This window comes from Heterocephalus glaber, unplaced genomic scaffold (assembly GCF_053883595.1).
Source record: "Heterocephalus glaber isolate CG9 unplaced genomic scaffold, H.glaber_assembly_v1.0 deba00001447, whole genome shotgun sequence".
Lineage (NCBI taxonomy): Eukaryota > Metazoa > Chordata > Mammalia > Rodentia > Bathyergidae > Heterocephalus > Heterocephalus glaber.
In genome coordinates, this window is record NW_028258299.1 from 13,470,169 (window position 1) to 13,496,369 (window position 26,201).

The window sequence follows — 26,201 nt, forward strand, 5'->3', positions numbered from 1 at the left end:
TTATGAAGATAATTTTTCAGAAAATTTCATTGATGTGGCTAAAAGAAAAGAACATGAGAATGTGGATTGAAATCTGTTTGCTTTTAAGGCCTACATTTCTTTTTTTCATTCTTTTAAACTTAGAAAACATTGTTGTCTGAATCAAGTTCTCAGTCTTCAAAATCTCCGTCCCTCTCTTCAAAGCAGCAGCATCAGCCGAGTGCCAGTTCAATCTTAGAAAGTCTGTTTCGGTCTTTTGCTCCAGGAATGTCCACCTTTAGAGTGCTCTACAACTTAGAAGTAAGAAGCCATTTCTTTTTCATTTTGACAGGTCCATTTTGGTTTGCAGATTCATGTTTTCAGATGCCAAAAATTAGTAAAGGGGTTTTTTATAGTATTATGTGATGATCTCTTAGAAAATGAGTTTCAACAAAAAAATAGAAAATTTTTTTGCCTTTGACAGTTTTACAAGTCTATAAAACTATTTCCAACTTTCTTGATTAACTACATCCTAATTTTTTTTTAATCTATTACAGTTTTCTGGCACTAGTCAAGATTTATGAAGATATTACCAGGAATCACATTATTAACATTATCATTTCAAGGTTAAAAAAGTTATTAGGAGAACTAAAATTAACTTATTTTTATTACAGTGTTTCTTAATCTATTCAGAATGCCATGACAGATTCTATAGACTTAAACAGTAGCTTAAACAACAAACAATTGCTCACAGTTTCAGGGGCTGGGTAGTCCTAGATTGAGTCATTCAGTGTCTTGTGTGGGCCCTTTCTAGTCATAGCAGCTATGTTCTCACTGTGTCCTCACTTGGCAGGAAGTGGGCAACTGAGCTCTCTGAGGATCTCTTATATAAGTACATTAACCTCATTCATGAAAGTTTTCATCTGTATGACCTCATCATCTCCCAAAAGCTTCAGCCCCTAATACTGTGTCATATTGAGGATTAGAATTTCAAAATTGGAATTTTGGAGGGGACAGTCATTCAGTCCATTGTTATTACCTACCTCCCTAAAAGTAGATATAGATTAACAGATTTAGTTCAGTAAATATTTATACAGTAAACAATATAGGAGTGAATTTTTACTGTGTACAAGTCATTGTGGTTATTAAAGGGTCAGAGTTGAAAGTAACCTTAGGAGGAAGACATAGGGGAGGCGGGATACACCGAATCTAGAGAGCAAAGCATAAACAAAATGGGAAAGTGACCGGCCACAAACATTTCTGCATATGGAGAGTGATAGCTCAGACCCTTGTGTTGCATCACGTTTGTAGAAAATAAAGCCCTGTAAGATTTTGCTTTGTCCAAGGGAGTTAATATCCAGGAGGCAGTTATTTATTAAAGAACCCACATAAGTGGCTAAGTAGCAGCCCTCCTTAGGCTTGATTAGATGTTAACTGTGTTGCTCATCCTGTGTTTCAAGTAGGTTTCAGGCCACAGCAAAGGTCATAATTGGTAAAGGGGTACTTGCAATTTTTTTTGTTACTTTTTATCTGAGTCTTATTAGTAGTATGTAATTCATCTTTCTGTTCGCTTATTGCTTCTTTTATGTTCAAAGACTGATTACATTTCATTTTTGCCCTAAGTAATCATTCTTGTGAAAAGATGTATTGAATTCAAAAGGAAAAAAATTTAGTAAATAATTTTAAAATGAAGCATGTCCTTATTCATTATGGACATTTAAAAATAGTTGCAATATTCCAAAACAGAAAATTGCCTAGAAAATTTTGGCCAGTTTAACCTTATAAAGTTTATATCTTGGAGTTGTGACTACATTTGTCACTTGATTTCTTTTGAATAATTATCTCCAAAAAGTTAAGGTATAATTTTTGACACCCTCTTTTGAGAGCACTAGAAAAACAATGGTTCAGCAGCGGGGTCTGGCTTGCCCTCTGCCTCCTGGATTGCATTGTCTTAGGGCTAAAGCACTGTAGCAGTAAAATATCTGCACAACAGTTTCAGGACTTCTAGGATACTGAGAATTCCTTTGATAGATGTGTTTTGCTTTAGATACACAAAATATTTGTGGAAAACCTAACTTGTCCCCCACATCGCATATTTTTGCTATTAGCCCAAAGGTTAATTTGCTTGCATTTTGCTCATTAACTCATGTTTGTCCACCAAGCAGCTTCAGAGTGGGTATTCCAAATTCCCATATTTTTTGAAAAAACTTTCATCTTCACTAAACCATTGTGCATTAGGCATGGGGAGTGGGTACAAGTAGGTGAAGAGCTGTGTAGGCACAGGAGCTCCCGCAATAGCAGAGGGATCCCCTTCTCTTCACAGTACTCACCATCCTGAGAGAGCCACCTAGAAAGAAGGCATCTCTCACAAAGCCCACTTTCATCATCTAAGCTCCTAAAGCCCATAGGTTTATAGAAACATATTTGAAGACTAGGAATGGATCTTGAACTATTATCTAGTTTGGAACTGAGGCAATAAGAGATCTTTTAAATAATTATGACGGCATCAGCTATTGTTACTAAGCACTTACTTTGCGCTGGTGCTTATACTAAGCACCTTAAACTTGTGTCTTACTTTATTCAAGCAGTTCTCTAGTGAATGTAATTATTATCTTCCTTTAGCTGATGAGAAAACTGAAGCAGAAGGGAAAATTGCATGTTTACAGTCTCTTCTCTGGTAGCCAATAAAATGAGAATATGAATTAAATTTGTAGCCTTGTGCTATAGTATGACTGTTTGCTTGAAATAATTCCCTGCCCTACCACAGTAAGCTTCAATACTGCATTGTGAGAGAAGGAGGGGCCTGGACATTAGAGTGACACACACACCTGCGTACAAACTGCAGTCGTGTGACCTTGAATGAGAGGTCACTTAACCTCTTCAGTCTCAGCCGACTCACCTATAAAGAAAAATACGTGTTCCTAGTACATTGTTCATTGGATAGGGAGCTCATCTAGCATTTTAAATATTTGGGCAGTTTTATAAAACCTGGGCTTATGTGCTTTTTAAAGAACATATCTAAGCTGGGTGTGATGGCACACACCTGTAGTCCCAGCTACTCAAGAGGGTGAGATAGGAGGGTCACAAGTGCACAGCCAGCCTGAACAACTAAACAAGACCCTGCTTCAAAATAAAAGGCTAGGGATGTAGCTCACTGGTAGGGTGCTTGCCCAGCATGGGCATGACCCTGGGTTCAATCTCAGTACCACAAAAGAGGACAGAATAGGGGCACATCTAGCATATCACATAAAATCAGCTATTCTTATCTAAGTTTGAAGGCCTGAATCATTTGTGTCATCAAGAGAAGAACTTGCTAGCGTTCTTTAGAACAGAATGATTTTTCTTCCTAATTAAATAGAATATGGAAACTTATTTTAATTGTGAAACAGAAGCCTCCATATAGTTCTGGAGAGAAAATAATGTGTAACATTTCAGAGAGTCTGGCTTGAGTTGTGCAAACCTTTTACCTAGTAAAGGAGTAATTTCTGCAGAAAATGTTGGAATGATTGATAATGCTTATTTGTTTCCTAGGTTCTAAGCTCCAAACTCATGCCAACAGCCGATGATGACATGGCGAGAAGCTGTGCGAAATCCTTCTGTGAGAACTTCCTCAAGGCAGGTGGCTTGAGGTATGTGAACTGCGGAAAATGAGTATATTTGTATCAGTTCATTTCACCTTGCTTCTTCTCAACAAGGTATATATGGGTTATAATTACAAGAATGATGTTTCAGTCCTTTAGAGTATTTTAATTCATTGTATGACTTTTGACTGTTTTAAAAACTTAGAGAAACATGTCTCTCTCACCTCTGCTAGGGAAATTCTTAAGTGTAGAGGTGAGGAGGCCATGTCTGTTTCTTTTGAAACTCCCATTATAGTTTGAAATAAGGTGAATTTGATTCCCAGTAATCCATGTTGCGTTAGGCATCCGTGCCAGGGTTGTAAAGATAAAATAGACATTATCTCTGCCTTTGAGAGGCTTGTGGTTTAACAGAGTAACAAGCAGCCAGCTGGCTCTCTTACCTTAAGTGGAGGCAGAATAAAAGTGCTGAGGGAAGGAAGGCACAAAAGCAGTGGTTAAATTTCTGGGGTAATAAGGTTAGTAAACACTTCACAGAAAGTGAGCGTTGAGCTGAGAATTGAGAAAAATGCCTAGCAATTCCCAGGGCCAGTAAGGAGGGAAAGGGAACTCGGAGCCAGGGTGGAAGGCAGCATAAGTGAAGCACGAAGGCGTTTCTCCTGTTACAGGCGCTACAGTGAGCTAGACCAAGAACATGGGAGAAATGCAGAAGAAAGGCCTCTGGCAAGGGCTGAAGAGCAGCTTGAAGCTTGAGCAGAAAATAGTTGTAGGAATTCCTCTGTGGAAGTCTGGTGGGGAAGAGAAGCTGGGCTGGAACTTTGAGGAGATGTAGGGGAGAGGAAAATGAGGACTAAAATAATTCCCACACAGTGAAAGGTGTGGTATACGTGCACAGCTTTTTTATTCAGCTCTTTAGAAGTGTTAGGAAAAACTCATTTCGGAGTATACAGACATCTATAGATTGGTGATAATGAAGACATCATACTTTTGGCTTATTTGTGTATGCTAGTTAATTGGTGTGGCAGGTATTGTGTTAAGCTCAGGGAACAGAGTAGTGAACACATTAGACAAAATTCATGTCTTCACAAAGCTTGTGGTCTTTCAGAAGAGGAGACAAATAAACAAATAAGTATGTGTCCAGTGGTGATTGAGATATGTATCGAGAAATAAAAGAAGGAAGCTGGGATAAAGAGGGTTATGGTTTTGATAGAAGGATCAGGAAAAGCTTCACTGGTGGGGTGACATTTTACATACAGAGACCTGAAGTAGATGAGGTCGAGGCCTCCAGATATAGTAGCTGGGACGAAGCTCTCCAGAGGAACAGCCAGAGTGTTTCCCTGCAGAGGCCACAGGAAGCCAGAGTGGTTGGGGCCGAGTGAGTGGGACACAGAGCTGGGACATAACATTGCACAGATCGCAGAGGTCAGGGTATGCAGCATCTATGGGCTACTGTGCAGATGCTACCTTTTCTCCATATAGGAAGCCACTGAAGGTTTGTGTGCAGAGGGTTACCATGATCTGACTCACATTTTAGAAGGATCGCTCTGGTTGATTTTTTTTGAGAATAGATTTGGCAGGTAAAGAGGCAAGAGTAGAAACAAGAGGAATAGTTAGAAAGCAGGGTATAGGTGGACTTGAAAACAGGCTTGACTAAATACACGAGGTCTTGATATATTTTTGAAGTGACAGTTCTGCAAATACCATGGTAGCAATTGTTCACCGAACTCAGAGCAGTCAGTGAGAAGGGGAACTATCTGATCACTGACCTAGGTGTCTTCTTGGCTAAGTCAGGAGTCTTAATTGTAATGAACCAGGAACGTTATATTTATCATGGGAAATTGTTGCATGGTTCATTTATATGTAAGAATCTTATCAAAAGTAACCAAGAACATTTATGAACCAGTTGTGTTAATTACAGAAAATTTCCTGTGAAAAAATAGAAGTCTTTATGTACTGCTTTTTTTCTTTTCTTCAAAGTTTGGTTGTAAATGTCATGCAGAGGGATTCCATCCCATCAGAAGTAGACTACGAGACAAGGCAAGGTGTTTATTCCATCTGTCTGCAACTTGCAAGGTATGTAAACCTGTTTATTGCATTAGTTTCACAAGGCAATGCTTCACTTTCTATTTCTTCCTACATCATCATTTTGAATGTTACAAAATGAACTTGAATAAGTCTAGCTTTTTCTTTTTAAGATTTTTACTTGTTGGACAAACAATGCCCACATTATTAGATGAAGACCTCACCAAAGATGGCATAGAAGCACTTGCTTCTCGTCCATTTCGAAATGTCAGCCGGCAGACAAGCAGACAGATGTCCTTATGCGGAACTCCAGAAAAGTCATCCTATCGACAGTTGTCAGTATCAGATAGGTCTTCTATCAGAGTTGAGGAAATCATCCCTGCTGCTCGGGTTGCAATACAAGTAAGTCATTGGTTTATTCAAGAATTAGTAAGTACCTCCTACTTAGAGGGCCCTGCTTGGGAAAAGAGACTCTGGATATAAAAAGGATGAAGACAAGGATATTGTTTTCAAGGAATTTATGATAAGAAAGAGCTAGCTGAAAAATAAGGAAAAAAATCAAAGTAGAAGGTATTGAGTGTTGTAGAACTACAAAGGCAAAATGCTATGTGGGCCTTCACAGTAAGTGGAATGATTCCTTCACCTGTGAGGTCAAGGGTGATTTTGTGCTGGAGGTGGCATCTGAGCTGGGTCTTGAAGACAAGATGGGGTTTGGACGCGGAGAGAGGAGACTTATCCATGCAAAAAGAACAAGAGCAAAGTTAGAAGCAAAACAAAAGCTTGTGTGCAAGGTCACTGGGTAGTCCACGGAGGCCAAATTGTAGTGTGTGGGAACGGGAAAGTGCAAAAACAAAATAGGTAGAGGGCCAGTTGAAGCCAGAACATGGAGATAAGAGAGTTTCTGTCTCACAGATGACAGATACTGAAAGTCTGAACAGTGTGGTAGCATGAAAAAAGCTGTCCCTCTGAATAATCTTGAAGGAAAAAGGGTCTCACAAAACCGAAGCTGCAGATATCCGTGGAATAGTGTTCATGTGCACTACTGCTTTTTCTCATAACACTCTTTCCACACTTCTTTAGACAATGGAAGTAAGTGATTTCACTTCCACTGTGGCTTGTTTCATGAGATTATCGTGGGCTGCGGCTGCGGGACGACTTGACCTCGTTGGGAGTAGCCAACCAATTAAAGAAAGTAATTCTCTGTTTCCTGCTGGAATTCGAAATAGACTCAGCAGTTCAGGTACTGATTTAAAAGGGGCAGTAATTAAAATGTAGACAATAAATAGCTGTAAGAGTCATCTACACATAAATTTGTCAGAATCACAAAAAGGGAGAGCCTTTGCTGTTGCTTTTGAGCATGAGTAAAAATTCACCAGGCTTAGTATTTATGCACATTGCTGTGTATATGTCGTAGTTCAGGAGAGAAAGCATTTATAAATGCCCAGAATAAATGGAGGAAACAAATAGAACAGTTTTTAGCTTCTCTGATTATAAAAGTGTCATGAGGCCGGTAATTGTAGATGAACACAAATTCACCTAGAATCCTGACCTGGGAGACAGTTCTTTGGAAACTTGCTTCCACGGTTTATTTTCTTTTTATTACTTTATCTCTTAGCTTTGTGTGATTTTCCTGTTCTGTGTCTTTATAAGGAGCTTAAGAGAAAAAAAAGTTTTACAAATTATGATATACAGTAAAGTGAAGAAGTGTTAAGTCTACAGTGTTTTTCGAGGTTTAATAAAGTAACCTCTGACCCACTGACACCAAGTTACAAGATAGAAACCATTTCTGATAATTCAGGAAAGTTCCCTCATGTTCCATAATTGCACTGTTCTTGTTTTGCCACCTGAAATTGTTTTGCCTTCTGAAGGCGTTTTGAATTCCTGCAAATATGTTTAAATACAAAGCAGGGTGTTTCAGATATCCTGAATCTCTTTGTAATACTCTAGATCATTTTATTTCTTAGACAAACATGCTTTCTTGACCTATTTAATGTTACATAAGGATTCTGGATCATATATTAAAAAGATGTTAAAATACTGCACAGTACCTTTAGGATCCATGGTAAACTTCTGCATTCTACTCTCAGGAAGCAATTGTAGCTCTGGAAGTGAAGGAGAACCAGTAGCCCTGCATGCAGGAATCTGTGTCCGGCAGCAGTCTGTGTCCACCAAAGACTCACTGATTGCTGGAGAAGCTCTGTCTCTTCTTGTTACATGCCTGCAGCTTCGGAGCCAGCAGCTGGGTAGGAGGAGGAGGCTTATTTGCGATTAATTTCTTTCAGGGAAGGGCCCAGTTTCTGTTGGGAATTATTTCCATTATTGCTTCATAGATAAAATCCTATTAATAGAAGTGAAAGAATGGGGAAAGTTGGCATTGTGGATAGGTAAGGAATAGTACTAGAATTGATTGTTCTGAATAAATGTTTATCAAGCATCTTCTGCGTTTGAGATTCCACCGGAGGTGTTGCAGGAACATAATGCCCTTCAGGAGCTTACTGTTTAGCCGAGGAATTAAAGCAACCCACATTGCTAGTTCATAAATTATATAAGTAGAATTCTATATCAATTCCCGATAACTCTGTTATTAGAAATTTTGAAATTTAAGATTTTTCCCCTTTTTTGGCTTGAGGAAGTAGGGCTAATGCTAATCATTCTTCGGCACTGGAGCACTCAGGGCTTGGTCCCGCCTGTCCCCACTCTGTCTGCACTCATGTGCTTGTGGGTTTACCTGATTTCACAACTTAAATTCCATCTAGATGCTGACAGCGGGTGACACCCCAGCCTGAATCTGTGCCCTGGACTGCTGCCCTGACATCTCCACTGGGATATCAAGTAGATAGCCCAAATGTAACCTGACCAGAACTGAATTCCTATCTTCCCCATCTCACTCAAGAGTTTTCCCAACTTAAAGACAGTTTCAACCCTCCAGTCACTGGGCAAAAACCTTGGAGTCACCTTTGATTGTTTTTTTCACACCCTACTTCTAGTCTACCAGCATGTTTTCTTTACAGACCTATGTAGATTCCACCCTTCATACCACCTTCGCTGTTGTACTTCTGACATGCCATCATTTCTTACTTACTAGTGGGTGCCCTAGCTAATCTCCCTGCTTCTGCCCTTGCAGTTTATTTCCCACACAGTAACCAGAATGGACCTTGTAACATATAAGTCAGGTGTGTCACTCCTTAAAAGAAACCTTCCAGTGGCCTCTCAGTTCACACTGTAAAAGCCAAATCTTTCTCATGGTCTTCACCTTCAATCCACTGCCTGTCCTGCTGCACCTGCACCTTGTACTCTCGCCTCACTTACTGGCCTCCATACTGTCCCAACATACAAGACATTTGTACTGCCTGTTTTACCTTTCTGGCGTCTTCTTTCCCCATCACTTCAATTAGCTCTCCCTTTCTCATCTCATGCAAATCATTGTTTACGTATCATCTTGGTGACATATCCCCAAACCACCTTTTTAAAAAACTACAACCCTTCTTTTGCTGTAGGACTGCCCTGCCTTCTGCTACCCATCTTATTTTTTGTTTTCTGTAGCATTCATCTTTTATAATTAAGTTCCATAAAAAGTTTTACCCATTGTTTCCTGTTGAATCTCCGGTACCCAAATGCAGCCTGGCGTGTAGTAGGCCCACAGTAATACATAGCCAAGAATGCATTCTTAGGTACTTCACTTTAAAAAATTGTACCAACACATAGGAGCCCTCGTCTTACCTTTTACTGCTGATTTCACACTTATTTATGTAGAATTGGTGAGCATTATATATTGTATTTTGTATTATACCCAAACTAATTACGTAAACCAAGGTAAAAATAATCAAGATGAGCAGACTAAATTAGACATTTATGGAACATTAAAATAATGTCTAAAATTATTTTCTCTGAACAAAATACTTGTGAAAGTTTACATAAGAGAAGTATAAGTCATTATGAAATTGCTTCAGAAACCTATGCCGTACTCTTCATTTAATTTTCCTAAAATTGTTTAGAAATGTTTTCCAATCAAGATAAAAAATTGTAACTTCCCTCCACACTGTTAGGTGTAGTTTATTTGGGGGCACATTTTTTAGTCCCAGGTATTAATAGTTTATCAAAGCAAGACATGTTTATTCTGTACCTGTGAGACACTGTGCTAATTGTGGGGTATAAAGATGATTATGGTATGACTCCCCGAGCACCTTAAAATTTCATGAGAAAAAAAAAATTTTTTTTAATTAAATAAATAAATAATAAAATTTCATGAGGTTAATGAAAAGACATGGAAGCAATTGTAGAAGATGGGATTGTATTCCATTTAGAAAGAAAAGATAAATTTCTTCTTGAGCTCAAGAAATTATCCAAAATTTTGAAAAAGCATTATCTAATATAGTACCCTCTCCCCCATTCTCCTTGTTCTTATCATTAGCATCCTTCTATAACTTGCCCTGTGTTGCTGATTTTATCATTGATATTCTGCTTGGATCACCAAGCGCTGAGGTAAGGATTTTCTGTGGTTTTGTTCTGTTGTGAGCTGTGGTAGATAGCTGTGACATTGTGGGGAGGACAGAAGGAATGGCACTCAGCCTCCTCAGGGAGTCATGCAGTGGGACCCCAGGCCTTTCCTTTTGGAAAAAACAGTGACCATTTGGGCTGTACTGCCCTGCCTTCTTCCATCCTCTCCATATACCACCAGAAGGTATGAGACTAATGTTATGGTTAAGTGATGTTTGCTTATCGCATCCAGAATGTTCTGGCCAGTGTTTATCAACCAAAACTTACATGCGCAGCTGGCGGTAGACATCAACATGTTGGTCAAAATCAGGAAGACTATCATTAAGCCATGAACTTCCTGTTACATAATTCTGACTTTTTACATGACCTCAAAAATACACTTTTTAGGGCCAGGGATTTAGCTCAGTGGTTTCGCCGCCTGCTGCGCAAGCGCAAGGACCCAAGTTCAATCCCCGGTACCAAAAAAAAAAAAAAAAAACACTTTTTAAACACTTGAAAAAAAGTTGTTTATATTAATTATAAGCATATTGATTAGAGCAGAATAGTAGGTTAATGTGTGAAATTAGTTCCCAAACCACACTTGTTTTTAATTAGCCTATTTATTCACTGTCATCTTTATCATTAAAAATTGGAACATTGATCCCTTTCTATTGTCCTTCAGTAACTTGAATGAATAAATAGTATGGACTTTGGAAGGAATCACCTTTAAGCATCTCTAAATTGTTGGCTGACACACAGTCTTTGTCATCTATCTCATAATTTCAGATCCGCCGGGTCGCCTGTGACCAGCTATACACTCTCAGTCAGACGGACACTTCTGCTCATCCAGATGTGCAAAAGCCAAATCAGTTCCTTCTAGGTGTCATTCTCACGGCTCAGCTGCCTCTCTGGTCCCCAACTAGCATCATGAGAGGAGTCAATCAGAGGTACGTAGTAAATATGCAAAACTCCCCTTACATAAAGAGAAAGAATGAGTAATGATACATTGCTCCCTGAAAGTCTATAGGCATTATGAGATGCCAGAAGAACTTCTCCTTTATTTTTCTAACATTTGGGCCCTGAAGGAAGGCATTTGTGTTTTTTTCCATCTTCCCCAGCTCCTGGTTCCTCCATACCAGAGAGAAAGTGGAGTTTACCTAGTTGGTGAGATCCTGAAGTTATTTGAATCAGGTCACTGTGTGAAAATCACACTGCCTCTGTCCTCTTGAGAATCACTTTCTTGGCTCTCATACTTCATAGCCCCATGTCTAGAGGTAGCTGGAGTGTCCTCCTGGCTTTCCACCTTGGTTTTATATATACCTTGATCATATAAGGGAGCTTGTGGTCCAGGCTCACAGGGTGACTTAGGTAAGTCACTGCACCTCCGCAGGCCGCCCTGCATCAGTCAAGGCTAGATCTTTGATCAGTCCCAGGGTAACTTTGACCCCAAATGTATGCCACTTTATCTAACTCAGCTTTACCAGGCACTCCCTGCTGTGGAGCTAATAAGGAACCATGGAGCTTTGTGAAATCAGTGTCTACTTTTTATATGTGCTTTACAAATTAGAACCCTGGAAGGGAAGAGACCATAGGGCTGCAAGTATTACATGTATATTATAACATGTAAGCATCCAAGCCTGGATTTTATTTTTGATGTAATAAAGACATAACAAAATTTACCATTATACCTGTTTTTAGAGACTCTACAGTTCAGTGGCATTAAGTGCATACACATTGTTGGCAACCCTCACCACTGTCTGTTTCCACAACTTTTTCATCATCCCAATCTGAAACTCAGTATCCATTGAATAATATTCCCCATTCTTCTCACTTGCCCAAACCCCTTGCACCTGCTGTTGTATTTTCTGCCTCTGCATTTGGCTACTCTAGGTACTTCCTGAAAGTAGAGTCATACAATGTCTGACCTTTTGTGTCTGGCATATTTCTCCTATTATGTCCTCAAGGTTCATACACATCACATATATCAGGATCTGCTTTAAGCCCGAATGATATTCTGTTGTACATATAGATCATGTTTATTCATTCAACTGGAGATGAATATTTGGGTTGTTTCTACCTATTTTGAATAATACACTATGAATGTGAATGTATAAATACTGTGTCTGTTTGAGTCCTTGCTTACAGTTCTTTGGGGTAAATAATCCAGGAGTAGACTTGTCAGATTGTACAATAATTCATGTGCTTTTTATTTTTTTAGTCTGTTTTGAGTTGTTTTGTTTTGCTTTTTTTTTTGGTACTGGAGATCGAACTCAGGACCTTATGCTTGCGAGGCAGGTGATGGAACCACTGAGCGAAATCCCTGGCCCCCTGTTTTGCTTTTGAGGTTCCACCATACCATTTTCCACAGTGTTTACACCATTTTACTTCCCTGTAGCAGTACACAGGGGTTCTCTACATCCTAACCAGACTTGTTTTCTGGAGGTTTTTTTGTTCTTGTTTTGTTTTGTATTAATAGCAGCTGTCCTAGTGGTTTTGATCTATATTTCCCTAATGGTCAGTGATGGTGAACATCTGCCCATGTTTTTGGCCATTTGTACTTCTTATTTGGAGAAATGTCTATTAAAGACCTTGTTTTATTTGTTTTGTTACTGAGAATTCAACCCAAGGCCTTTGCCCTAAGCTACATCTCCAGTCCTTTTTTTTCTGGAGACAGGGACAGGATCAGCACTGAGTCACTAAGTTGTTGGAGCTGGACTTGAATTTGAATCCTCTTGCCTCAGGCTCCCATAGTGCTGGGATTAAAGGCATCTACCACTATGCCCAGCTCCCGGTTTTTAAATGGGATTATTTTGTTGTTCTTTGTATATCTCAAGTATTGATCCCTTATCAGATATGTATATTCTCCCATTCTGCAGCTGGCCTTTTCACTTTCTGGATAATGTCCTAATGACACACAAATATTTTCAGTTTTGAAGAAATCAAGCCAGCAATTTAGCTCAGTGGTTCCACCGCCTACCTTGCAAACGCAAGGACCAGAATTTGATCCCCAGTACCACAAAAAAAAAAAAATTAAATTAAATTAAAATAATAAAATAAGGTGGTGATTAAAAAAAAAGAAATCAAGTTTATTATTGTTCCTTTTGTTGATGATGCTTTTGGTGTCATACCCAAGTACCATCACCAAATTCTGTCACGAAGCTTTTCCATAGTGGTTTCATTTAAGGATTTTATACCTTTAACTCTTTTGCACTAAAGCACGTTTAGGTGTTTGACCCACTTTTAAGTTTTATAAATGGTTTAAGATAGGAGTTTACATTCTTTTCCATGTGAATGTCTAGTTTTCTGAGCATCCTGTTTGGAGGACAGTCTTTTTCCCCGTTACAATGGTTTTGGAACCTGGTTGTGTATCATTTGAATATATATGTGGTGATTTGGTTATTTCTGTTCCATTGGTCTGTATTTGTCTTTTCTTTTTGTGTTTTTTTTTTTGGTATCAGGGATTGAACTCGGGACCTTGGGCTTGCAAGGCAGGTGACGGAACCACTGCATTAAATCCCTGGCCCCTTGTGTTTTTGTTTTTGTTTTTTTCCGGTACGAGGGATGTTCTCTGTTTGTCTTTATGCTATTACCACACTGTTTTGATTACTGTAACATTGTAATAAGTTTTAAAAGGAGGGTACGACTTCTCCAACCTTACTTTTTTCAAATTTATTTGGCTGCGTGGGGTCCCTTGAGATGCCATGTGAATTTTGAAATGGGTTTTTTCATTACTGCAAGTGTTGTTGAAATTTTTATAGAGACTTATCATTAGAAGACTTTGAGTGGTACTGACATCTCAACAAAATTTATCCTAATTAAGGAACACAAGATGTATTTCCATTTATATGTCACCTTTAATTTCTTTCAGTAGTATTTATAGTTTGCTATGCAAGGCTTTCATTTACTTGATTAACTTGATTCTTTTTTTTTTGGTACCAGGGATCGAACTCAGATCCTTGCACTTGCGCAGCAGGTGGCAAAACCACTGAGCTAAATCCCCAGCCCTTAAGTTGATTCTTAAGTATTTTGTTCTTGATGCTGTTGTAAATGAATTTGTCTTGATATTGTTTTCAGATTGTTCATTGTTGGTGGAGAAATGGAACTTGTGTGATTTTGTATCCTTCAACTTTGCTAAATTTATTGATTCTAATATAGTTTTTTGTGGAACTTCAGGATTTTGCGTATTCAAGATTATCTCATCAGCAAACAGATAATTCTACTTTTCCAATATGGGTGCCTTTTTTTTCTTCTCCTTGCCCAACTGGAACCTTCAGACCCCTGTTGAATAGAGGTGAGGGTGGGCATCCTGGTTGCTGTTCTTAAAGGAAAAGCTTTCAGTCTTTCACCATTGAGTGTGATGTTAGCTGTGGGTCTTTTGCAGATGGCCTTTATTATACTGAGATAGTTTCTTCCTGTTCCAAAGTTGTTCTATGTTTTTATCACAAAAGGGCATTAAATTTTGTCAAATGATTTTTCTGCATCTTGGGATGATTTTTTTTGTTTCTCTCCGTTAATGTGGTAGACAGTGATTTTTCACATGCTGGACCATCCTTGTACTCCAGGAGTCAGTCCTGCTCGTTTGTGGTGTGCAGTCCTTTAAGGGCATTGTGGAGTTTGGTTTTCAAGGATGAGGATTTGCATCAGCATTCATAAAGGACATTGATTTTCTTGTAGAATCTGTGTCTGGCTTTCATAGTGGAGTGACGCTGGCCTTGTGAAAGTTAGGAGGTGTTACTGAACTTCCTCTTAAGTGTTTTTGAAGAGTTTGAGAAGGATTGGGATTAGTTTTTTAAACGTTTGGCAGAAACCACCGATGCAGTCATCTGGTCCAAGGCTTTTCTTTGTTGGGAGGTTTTTATTATTGATACTTCTTGCTAATTATGGGTCTACTCACATTTCTCTTTTCTTTCTGATTCTGTTTTGTAATTTTTGTATTTCTAGGAATTTGTTCGTTTCATACAGGTAATTAAAATTTTTAGTGTATAGTTGTGTATGGTACTTTTTTACAAACTTTTATTTTCATAAAATCAATAGTAATGGTACCATTTTCATTTCTGAGTTTAATAAATTTAGCCTTTTCTTATTTTAGCCTGTCGAACTAAAGGTTTCTCAATTTTGTTGAATTTTTAAAGTTCTTTTTTTACACTTCAGTTTATTTAATGAAACTAAATTTTAAGAATTTTCTTAATATTAAATTCTTAAAGCATTGGGAAAGAAACAGACAGCATTAGATGAGATTAATAACATATCTCAAAGATATTAAAATATATCTTCTAAAAATACATTGAATGTAGAGATGTTTAATTTCATATAAAATTGAGTATTTGTTTTTTGCATAAAATTATGTATCACAACTTTTTTTAATGCCCCACATTGGTATATATTTAATAATCATCACGAGCTGTGTACCATACAGCTTATATATGTTTATCTTTTAATCCTCAGAATAGCAAATTAATTTGGCCCTTTTATTATCTCCTTTTCTTATAGCCATAGTTTTGGGTTCATTGTATATTCTTGCCATTAGTACCTGGTTGAACCTTTTATGTATATATTTGTGTATATACTTCCATGTTTATTTCTAGTACTATAATAGCATTTTAGAAATTTGAAAGCTGAGAGTTAGAAGTGAAATAAATTGTCCATGGACACCCCACTTTAAGTAGGAGAATGAGGACTAAAACCAGTGTTTTATGTGATTCTAAAACTTATGCTGTTAATCACTATAATTATAGAAAAAGCACCTTTGATCACCCTACGTAATCTCTCTCTTCTTACTCTGCTTTATTCTTCCTAGTGTTTGTCACCACTTGACATGTGTATTTATTTAACTGTCTTATTTGCCTTGTTCTTTTGTTCATTGTTTCCCTACAGTTCCAGGCATTTGTAGGTGCTTAGGAGGCATTAGTTAATATTTGTTTGTTTGGGGGTGTTTTTTGGTACCAGGGATCAAACTCAGGACCTTCCACTTGCCAAGGCAGTCACAGCACCACTAAGCTAAATCCCTGGCCCAGTTAATATTTGAATGAACAGATGGAATCATTGCATGTATAATTTTTAAATGTTGATAGATTTAGCAAGTCTCTCTCTTTATGCTATTATTCCTGTATTATATATTTATTAGCAAAATCATTAATATGATCCATACTAAAATATAGAACTTAATGTAAAAATAGCTATTTTATGCTTAGGAAAATCTTATTTGATTATTTCATAAGGTTTTTGTAAGAAAAATGCTCTTTATTTTCAAATCAGATTCTTTTTAGTAATTAAAACCTATTTATTTTTTAGGCTATTATCTCAGTGTATGGAATATTTTGATTTGAGGTGCCAATTATTAGATGATCTGACAAGTAAGTAAATGTCTAAATTTTGTTTGAGGTAGAAGAGTAGAAAAAATAGCCAGGTAGACCTAGCTAAATCTGAGTTACATTATCTCAGGTGTAAATGAGATTATAATCATTGTTGGAAGTTCTTTTTTTAAAAAAAATAGCATGTACATCATGCATCAATGAGCTCTTCTGTTATATACCCAGCCATTACTGTATTGAGATTTGTTCATTTTTAAAATTGTCAAAAGTTCATATTTTAACTATATTAATGCAAAATTATTATGAAGGGTCTTTTAGTGTAATTCTGACAGTTAAAGATTGATCATTGAAGGAAAGATAGGGTATATTAAAGCATGTTTATATTAGAAGTCATTTAATTTATGAATTCATTGTTAGGAATTCTTTTGTTAAAATTGAGATTTTAGTCATCAGTATTTATTCTTAAAGAATACAAAGGTATATTGGAATGCTCTGTGTAAATTTTAGTTGTTCAAATCAAGGGCTAGCTTATTCCCCTCTCTTTTCCCCAAGAATTTGCTGTAGCTTACAGGAAATAAAATTAAAATCTGGATGAACAAAAATATCAGAAAAGAATGTCAAGGCCAGGCGGAGAAAAACATACCTTATATGTATGTTTACAGGCTGTAAAGTCCTACAGTCAGAATTTTGCTTTAAGGTTCCTACAGGCCAAAGATAAAAGGGAAACTTTGTGTGGTTAGTTGTACTCAGTACCCTATTTAGGATTTTGACTCCATGAAGAGAAATCCTTTTTTCTTTGTAAATGACTTTTTTTCCCCTTTTTAGCTTCAGAAATGGAACAGTTACGAATCAGCCCAGCTACTATGCTTGAAGATGAAATTACGTGGCTAGATAACTTTGAGCCTAACCGCACAGCTGAATGTGAGACTAGTGAAGCAGACAACATCTTACTGGCAGGACATTTGCGGCTCATTAAGACCCTGCTTTCACTCTGTGGGGCAGAGAAGGAAATGCTTGGTAACTATTGCTTCATTTTACCATGTGGCAGAATGCCTTAATTCTTAGTTATTGCCATACTATAGTGTATAATTGGGACAATAAGATAGTTGCCAAATGTTCCACTGAAAGTTTACCCTTCAGGAATAGGAAATTGTCTACAATTTTAGTGGCTAGCAAACTTAAGGTGTATTTTACCTTTGTCAGTAAACCACATAGAGAATTTTGCATTGTTCAAAATGGTTTGATTACAGAATTTCTTTTTGTTTGTTTGCAATTCTTGCTATTGTTTTATATTTTGAGACAAGGTCTTCCTATGTAGTTTAGGCTGGCCTTGAGCTCACTATGTAGCCCAGGCTGGCCTGGAACTCGGAGCAATCCTCCTGCCTCACCCTCCCAAGTGCTGGGATTACAGGTGTGCACCATCACGCCTAGTTTATAAAACTTCTTAATACCAAGATTATAATTTAAGTAGATTTGTCTCTTTTTGCTGATATACACATTATAATATATAATCTATTATATATCTTTTAAGAATGATTCTAATCTGGGGAGGTGACCCCCACCCCTTCATCCCCAGTGCCAGGGTACACATGAGATTGTCCTGGGTTCCAAATGTAATCTGAAAGCATGTCCCATACTGTAAATTACATCCAGGCAACAAACCAAAAATTAACTACCGGGCGAGGGATTTAGCTCAGTGGTGCCACCACCTGCCTCACAAGTGCAAGGTCCTGAGTTCCATCCCCGGTACCAAAAAAAAAAAAAAAAAACCTGCCCCTTTTATAATACAAATAAAGCTCCATAAAATCTTCTTGGCTACAGGGGATACATAGAAAAGAGTGATTCTTAACCAGGAAGAGAAGGGCACATCATTTTTACCTAAAGAAGGCAAGACTTTAAAAGTCTCATGAACCTTTGTGGACTCCCCTATGCTGAGAGTGAGAGTTGGTTGCCCATTCTGCCTTGTGGTGTTGGCATCTGTGTTTCCAAGGTGAAAGCTTAACCCCCTTTACCTGTGTCACAGGCTCGTAAAGAATAGCTCCCTCACTTGTCCACCTTGGTACCCTGTCCCCTGCCCCTCCACCCACAGAGCATTGTCACATAGGGACCCCTCGAGAACTAAACATTCAGTGGGGTGCACCACTGATGGGTGGGCTCTGGGTGCTTCTGCTGCTCTAGTAGGAAAGTGCAAGATAGGGTCTTTGAACTAAAACTTGTGTTCATCCTCAATGTGAATATTATGCTCTATTCCAGGTTCATCACTCATTAAACCATTGTTAGATGACTTCCTTTTCCGAGCTTCTAGAATTATTTTAAATAGTCATTCTCCAGCAGGCAGTGCCGCCATCAGTCAACAGGACTTTCATCCAAAGTATGGAAAATGCACGTTGTGTTCAGTTTTGGTAAAAATTCTAATTCAAAACTTTAGTACAAAAGGATTTTCTTAACTGGGAGTTGTCTTGTGAGTCTTTGTGTCCAAGGTGTGATGTACTGTGTATAAATGCACATGAAGATGCTTAGTAAAGCCAACCTGGCCCGTAGTAAGCACAGAGCAGGTGTGTTGGTACCACCATCATCATCGGAGTGGAAAAATAAATACTAATGTGGCTAACTTGGGTCAGTAACAAATTCCAAGATAAATGAAAGCTGTAAGAGCTGTGTCCAGGGGCTGGGAGTGTGGCTCAGTGGTAGCTTAGCATGCATGAAGTCCTGGGTTCAGTGCCCCAGATGTCCCAGTCAGTAGGCTCCAAGGGAAGTCTTCAGGGTTACTTGGGAGAAAAGGATACGTGCTATCCTCTTCTTATGATACACAAACTTTGTTGTTTGACTGTGTTCTTGTAACTGACTGCTAGTGATTTGTCACAGTTATAATTTTGGAATCAAATTTTGTGGAAGTCTTTATAGATAGAAAGAAATTCAGTTCCTTTGTGGGTTGATCCTGCTTAAGTGATATTTGTGTTCTTGGTGATGGAAGAGGCAGTCATAACCTGCCATCTAATTTGCTGTGAATCCAACTTAAGAACATGAAAACCAAAGTTAACTGAGTAATATTGAAAAAACTGAGGATGTAGTATTTACAGTGAAAAAAAGTTCTGATATAATTTCAGTATTTATATAGGCAAGGCATAATAAACAATATCGTGTAAACATTGCTCTGTGTAGAATATTAGTGAATTTGTTTGGGGGTTGCTTTATTAGAACTCTTGGATTGTCCTTCAGTCCCCATTCCCACCCCAGCCTTGTTTTAGGCTTAGCACCAGGTCCACAGGTGTCTTTAATTAAAGCAGTAGAACTACATCAGTATTTTGATTTTCAGAAACATTGAAAAAACTTCAATTTTAGTGACATTTGTATTGCTAAATCCTTCCTTTTAAAGTAGTACTTTGATACAAAGTGTTTTTTGGGGTTTTCTAATTTATTTTTTAGGGGTGGGGTACTAGAGATTGAACCCAGGGCCTTTGCACTAAGCTACAGCCCCAGCCCTTTATTTCTTTATTTTTTTATTTTGAGACAGGATTTGATAAAGTTGCTAAGTAGCCCAGTCCAGCCTTGAACTTGGGATCTTCCTGCTTTGGCCTCCCAGAGTGCTGGGATAACAGGCATGTGTTACCACACTTGCCTTATTTCTTAAATCATGTACAATGCCTCCAATAGAAAAGGAAATATTTTGTTTCAACCTCTTCCAGTGTGCTGAATGCTGGTCACTTAATCACAGTCTCTTCCAACTGTTTCCCACTAAAAGCTTAAAGCAAGAAAATAGATTTAAAATACATAAAACTCTTTTGAGAAGTGCTGCTATTCTTATATTACAATAACAGAACAACTTCTTTAGCCCATGTATGTGATACCTCCCTGCTCATTTCTTTTTTTTTTTTTCTTTTTTTTTCTGGTACTGGGGATCAAACTCAGGACCTTGTTCTTGCAAGGCAGGTGTGGCACCACTGAGCTAAATCTCCAGCCCCTCCTTGCTCATTTCTTACCTTTACTTTTCAGTCTGTACATCTTAGACAAGAAGCAAAAGACAGTGTTGGCCCCATGGCCATTGTCTCAGTGCCCAGTGCAGTGCTTATCAAGGAGCCTCAGCCCCCCTTGACCACCTCCACACTGCATACTAACCCTTCCAGCAGTGTGACCCCCTCAATAGTGCCAGGTTGGCACAGTTTGCAGTAAAGAATACTATCCATGCCTGGGGCCAGGGGTGTAGCTCAAAGGCTCAGCGCCTGCCTGGCAAATGCAAGATCCTGAGTTCAATTCCTGGTACCAAAAAATAATAATAATAATACTGTGCATGCCCGAAGGCAGGCAGTATAGGAAGTCTAGTTTCCTGTAGAATGCTTGCTAATTATCTTTTATGTTACCTGAAATAAATTGATTTGGCAAGCTATATATTTCTGTCTGCTTTTTCAGCAAAGTAGTAAGTTCACTCATGTCCTTGAGAATTTTTGATCCTCAAGCACATAAAATCTTTGTGAGTATCCTGATTTGCATAGCTTTCTTTTTCTGTCACTTATATTTCAAGAAAATAGCTGCAAAAAGTCTTTCTTCTTGCCTACTTTGATTGAAAGATAATCATTCCCCTGTTGTGTTTATTACAAAGTTCTCCAACTCTTTCCCCTCCATTCTTGATTCATTCCTTAGATAAGATCACTGTGGAATCATAAGTGAAAGAATTTTATTACTTAATTTTCAAGCCAAGGAAATATTTAACTATAAACCATATTTATCTCTCTTGTATTCATGGTCTCTAGATTATTCAGTTTCTGGCTCAGTCTTAATCTATGTTTGAGGAATTTCAGCTCTTGTGTTTTCATTTCAGGTGTTGATATAGTCTAATTAGAAGTTTGAGTAGATTATATTCAGTGTTGAAATTGACTTGTGCCTTTTGTTTTTAGGTGTAGTACAGTGAATAGCCGCTTGGCAGCCTATGAAGTCCTTGTAATGCTGGCTGATAGTTCACCTTCAAATCTTCAAATTATTACAAAAGAACTGCTTTCTATGCATCATCAACCTGACCCTGCTCTTACCAAAGAGTTTGATGTAAGTTTTCTAGACTGTGATGCACTTACTTTTTATAAAATGATCTTTTAAACATAAAACTTTTAAGATTGTTTGCATTCTCCTAGCAACAAAGAAGGTCAGTTATATTGTTTTGCTTACTGTGTGGACATATTAAAATCAACTATAAACTACATTATCATGTGGATCCACTCTGGTATGTTACGATATGGTACCCTTTTAAAGAGGAGGGGCATTTTCAAATTGGTCAGTAGTTATTCTCAGTGGAAAGTACCATACCAACCTTTTTTTTTTTTTTTAACCAACCTTTTTTTTTAAAGTAGCATTATGCTGGCATAGGGCCAGGCTCTGTCACAACACATTTCATGTTCCCTTGAATTCAACAAAGATTGTAGAATTTACCATATGCTCAGAGCTATATGAGGCTTCTGGAGCTCAAAAATGAAAAGATGAGCCCAGCCCTTAAGAAGGTGAGAGTATGTGTAGTAGCAAAGACAAGCCCAAAGCACATCATTTCAGTATAATGTGATACAGTAGAAGACAGAGGCATGTCCTGAATGCTCTGACAGGGAGGCACTTTCACCTCTGGAGGTGGTATCTTATCTTTGATTTCTTAGAGAAATCAAAATTTGAAATAGAGATCAAAGACTATTGAGCCAGTTGAAGCAGGGTGGGAAGGTCATTCCATTCCACCAGTGAGAAAAGTATGATCAGAGCTATCGTGCCATTAAACATCTTATATCTCCCCGTTTCCTAGTATGTATCTTTTATTTTTCTCTTGTATTTATACTTACGGTTTCACATATAAGAGAGACCCTTTACTATTTAAGTTTATCTGATTTATTTAACATTATAAGACCTACAGGTTTTTTTCTGGTTGGTTGTTATTACATGGGTACAGATATTGTACTTGACGAATGCAGGTAACAGGATTATTATAGTCTGGCATGAGACCTGAGCTCCTTTTGTAAGCACATTTCAGTGTCTCGTTATAATACCATTTTCCACTTGGAGAGGTGCCACAGTGAACTTTAGCCAAGATGCCTTTTCTGGATTTTTTCTACGCAGAAAAGCACTGTGTTCAGATCTACAGTATTTCAAAACATTTATAAGTGAAATGATGAGTGTTTACCTGTTCGTTTGTTAGCTTATTAGAAGGAATTTAATAGAGGAATATTGCCTTCTCTAAAAAAAGAAAATAAGTTGAGCCTTCCTTGACCATCTGTACTGCAGGATTCCTCATGGTAAACTCTTCATATATTGGGGTTTTTTCCCCACAATGCTGCCTCAGTTATTAATATATTTTTAGTCTGTTTGCTTGATAAACGCCTTACCCATTTATCCTGTACACTCCTGGAGATCATGGACTGTGCTCATTTTTGTTGTTGTGTATTCCTGGCACAGTGCCTGGAGTGGGTAGGCCATTGATAAGTATGTATTGAATGATAGGTGACTGCATGCATGGCTACATGAGTTAATAAAACACACACACTTGCCCTGTGCCAGGTATGTTATGAAGAAAAAGATGCATTGCAGTCACACTCCTCTCATTGTGTTAGAGCTGCCGACAGAGGTACATCGTGACTACATTTCCTAACACACTGGATGAGTAAATCTCTGATTGTATCTCTTTTTCCTCTTAGACATCCTGAATAGCTATACTGGAAATGGCCTGTGGCTGAGGTATTAATTCTCTTCCCTACTTTTTTCTTCTTCTTTTTTCCAGTACCTTCCCCCAGTGGATAGTAGGTCCAGTTCAGGGTTTGTGGGGCTGAGGAACGGCGGTGCAACTTGTTACATGAACGCAGTCTTCCAGCAGCTGTATATGCAGCCTGGGCTCCCTGAGGTGATTGCCTTCTTTAGACTTGTTTGGCATGAGAAATAACATGTGTTTTGCCTAAAAATCATTACATACTGATTTATTCTTGGGTTTGCAAAAGCTAGATATAAGTGGGGATTGTATGTTGTTCACAGTCACACATTTTTATAAATTTGATATTGTAATGTCTTGACCTAATGCAATTTTTGAACTCCACAGTAATTCTCACTTTCTATTCCATAAAAGTACTGTACTAGCATTTTAATATTTGAGAAATATATAGGCTAGGCTGTGTCACCAGTGTCTTATAATAACAGTAGTAACTTATGGTATGGCAGGCAGTATTTTGAGAGTATTCCATGTACGTTGTCCTTATTTCTTAGAGATCTGATATTACTAGTCCTAGTTTTTCCGACTCACATAGAGATGATCTGTTCATTATAATACCAGCTATAAGATATTCAAGCTAAATGCATGCAGAATTGTGGTTGTATCCAACCATACATAGCATTCTCAAACAGTGTGGCTTTCCTGTGTACATATGTCAGGGTTTCGTGTGAAGCAGTGAATATTTCTCATTTGATACCTTTCTTTTCAGTCACTACTTTCAGTGGATGATGACACAGACAATCCAGATGATAGTGTGTTCTACCAAGTACAGTCTCTTTTTGGGCATTTGATGGAAAGCAAGCTGCAGTATTACGTGCCTGAGAATTTCTGGAAGGTATTTCTCAGTCCTTTTTTGTAAATTTAAAGATATTAGATGTTTGGAATTTGGGTACAGTTTTCCCTAGTTGATAATGGTTTGCTAACTCTAGATTAACCCCATTGCTGAGAACCGGTTAAAAACGGGGTATGCAGTACTTGCTGAAATTGGCACTTGGTCTCAAATGATTAGAATGTTGAGTAGTCAGTTTATAACTCCCAGAGATTTGCTAATCTTAATTATTTCAAGTCTGTCTCTTGATTGCTTTTTAGGTCTTTGAAATATTGTTTCAAATCATTCCTCTGCACCCAGTCTCTTTTCACTAATGCCTTTTAAGTAGCAAGCACCATTTTTAAACCTTGCTTTGCTTGATTTCACACAATGGAGGGTTACACCATGTTTTCTGCAGACACTGGTTAGTTTCTAAGAGAGAAGCCCCTGCTCTGTGGCTGCAGGTTTCACCCCGTGCCCACCTGTAGGTTCAGAGATTTATCATGATTACAGGGACCAGAGAAAAGAATAGATGGCTGAATTTAAGCCTGTCCCACTCCAGTAAAAACTTCTACATCCTAATAGTGAACTTGGTTTTTAGAAACATTTACGTGCTTTTTCACATTCCTTTTCTACTATATTCAGAAGCTACTGTTTTCTCTTTAAAAATACATTTAAGGGCCGGGGATTTAGCTCAGTGGTTCTGCCGCCTGCTTCGAAAGCACAGGGACCCGAGTTTGATCCCCAGTCCAAAAAGAAAAAATGCATTTAATTCTTCTTGCATAGATTTTCAAGATGTGGAACAAAGAACTCTACGTGAGAGAACAGCAGGATGCATATGAATTCTTCACTAGTCTCATTGATCAGATGGATGAATATCTCAAGGTAATAAGTCTTACCTTCCCTCTAATTCCCCCAGTCTCTAATTACAGTGTGAGAACAATGCCTTGGGATTTCCAATTACTGTGAAACTGACAAATCAGAAATTTATAATCTTCAACATCACAGGTGCAGTCTTTCTTGGGGGTTTAAACATCAGAACATATGGATCACTGGAATTACCCATTTCTTCTTAATCTAACACATGATAAAGTATGTAATTCTTAATCTCTACTCCACAGTAATAATCATTTGTACCCCTTGAGGTAGTCTGACCTCAAAGGAATGCTGCATGCCAGTGAACTGATGGCACTTGCAGACAGTCTGGGAACTCAGAGTGTCTCGGGAAAAGCAGAAAAGGGGGCCAGATCAAGAATTTATTGGTCCAGGGATTTAGCTCAGTGGTTCCATCGCCTGCCTCGCAAGCGCAAGGTCCCGAGTTTGATCCCCAGTACCAAAAAAAAAAAAGGAATTTATTTATGATGATACTTAAGCCCAAAGATTTCTACCTCTCCCCAGTGAAAAATGTAACAGACTCCTTCAGTCGTTTGACTTTTAAGATTGCCTGTGTCACTGCCAGCACTGGGTTCTCATCAGTAGGCACAAATCCATTTATTTTCTTTAAAATAACTTACAATTTATAGCATTCGGTCCACAAGAATAAAGAAAAGATTATAGAGTTGCTTCTAAATTGGTACTTGTAGCACAGGAAAGCGGGTTTGGAATCATCGCAGAGAATAGTCCTTGTCATCAGCCCTGAATGACCCAGTTCTTCTCCTCTTCCTACTGCATTACTCAGACATGGGTCTGAGTGCGTTATTAGCCTTCCATTAGTTCCCAGCTGAAACTACCACAATGGCCCCTTTTATTTTCGTGGTTAAATTGAAATCTGTGTTTCATCTTGGGTGTGAAATGACCTGTAAATTTTAGGGGCATGGAGTCAAATTTTAACTTTTTATTCCAACAGAAAATGGGGAGAGACCAAATTTTTAAGAATACTTTTCAGGGCATCTATTCTGATCAGAAGATCTGTAAAGACTGTCCTCACAGGTTAGTGAAGTGACACTGATACGTGAAAATTGATCATCAGGCTGGGGGAGTAGCTCAGTGGTAAATCATTTGTCTAGTATACATAGGATCCTGAGCACTGGGGGAAAAAAAGATCATCATTTTTAAATAATTCTTCTATAATGTTACAAATTTTGCATTTGTTGATATATCTCTCAGTGGACTTACAAGTGTTTAAAATGGATTAAATTTAAAATCTTTGGGTTTCTATTTCCAGAATTTCTTTGTGGCCCTAAGAAAATATTTGTTGAAATTCTTAATTTTAAGCAATTTCAAATTATCACAACTTTGTGTTTTTATTTGATAGTGTACTTTTAAAAGGTTGAGGTATATATTGATTTCACTGATTGTGAATGTAGTTCTGTGTTCAGGTTCAT

General features: G+C 38.0%; 1 protein-coding gene across 6 annotated transcripts in view; it reads left to right on the forward strand.

The window, feature by feature from the left end:
- Usp24 (ubiquitin specific peptidase 24) overlaps nucleotides 1-26,201 on the forward strand; it is a 138,899-nt gene that overhangs the window by 76,607 nt on the left and 36,091 nt on the right. For all 6 annotated transcript variants that reach the window (XM_087214687.1, XM_087214685.1, XM_004869638.4 and 3 more), the window contains 16 exons: nucleotides 124-279; nucleotides 3,490-3,587; nucleotides 5,514-5,609; nucleotides 5,732-5,960; nucleotides 6,639-6,798; nucleotides 7,646-7,801; nucleotides 9,970-10,040; nucleotides 10,821-10,981; nucleotides 16,326-16,387; nucleotides 17,171-17,362; nucleotides 18,599-18,716; nucleotides 21,238-21,382; nucleotides 23,088-23,207; nucleotides 23,779-23,904; nucleotides 24,664-24,762; nucleotides 25,724-25,806. In XM_087214687.1, the coding sequence (XP_087070813.1) occupies nucleotides 124-279; nucleotides 3,490-3,587; nucleotides 5,514-5,609; nucleotides 5,732-5,960; nucleotides 6,639-6,798; nucleotides 7,646-7,801; nucleotides 9,970-10,040; nucleotides 10,821-10,981; nucleotides 16,326-16,387; nucleotides 17,171-17,362; nucleotides 18,599-18,716; nucleotides 21,238-21,382; nucleotides 23,088-23,207; nucleotides 23,779-23,904; nucleotides 24,664-24,762; nucleotides 25,724-25,806 (2,072 nt within the window). The remainder of the gene's footprint in view (nucleotides 1-123; nucleotides 280-3,489; nucleotides 3,588-5,513; nucleotides 5,610-5,731; nucleotides 5,961-6,638; nucleotides 6,799-7,645; nucleotides 7,802-9,969; nucleotides 10,041-10,820; nucleotides 10,982-16,325; nucleotides 16,388-17,170; nucleotides 17,363-18,598; nucleotides 18,717-21,237; nucleotides 21,383-23,087; nucleotides 23,208-23,778; nucleotides 23,905-24,663; nucleotides 24,763-25,723; nucleotides 25,807-26,201) is intronic.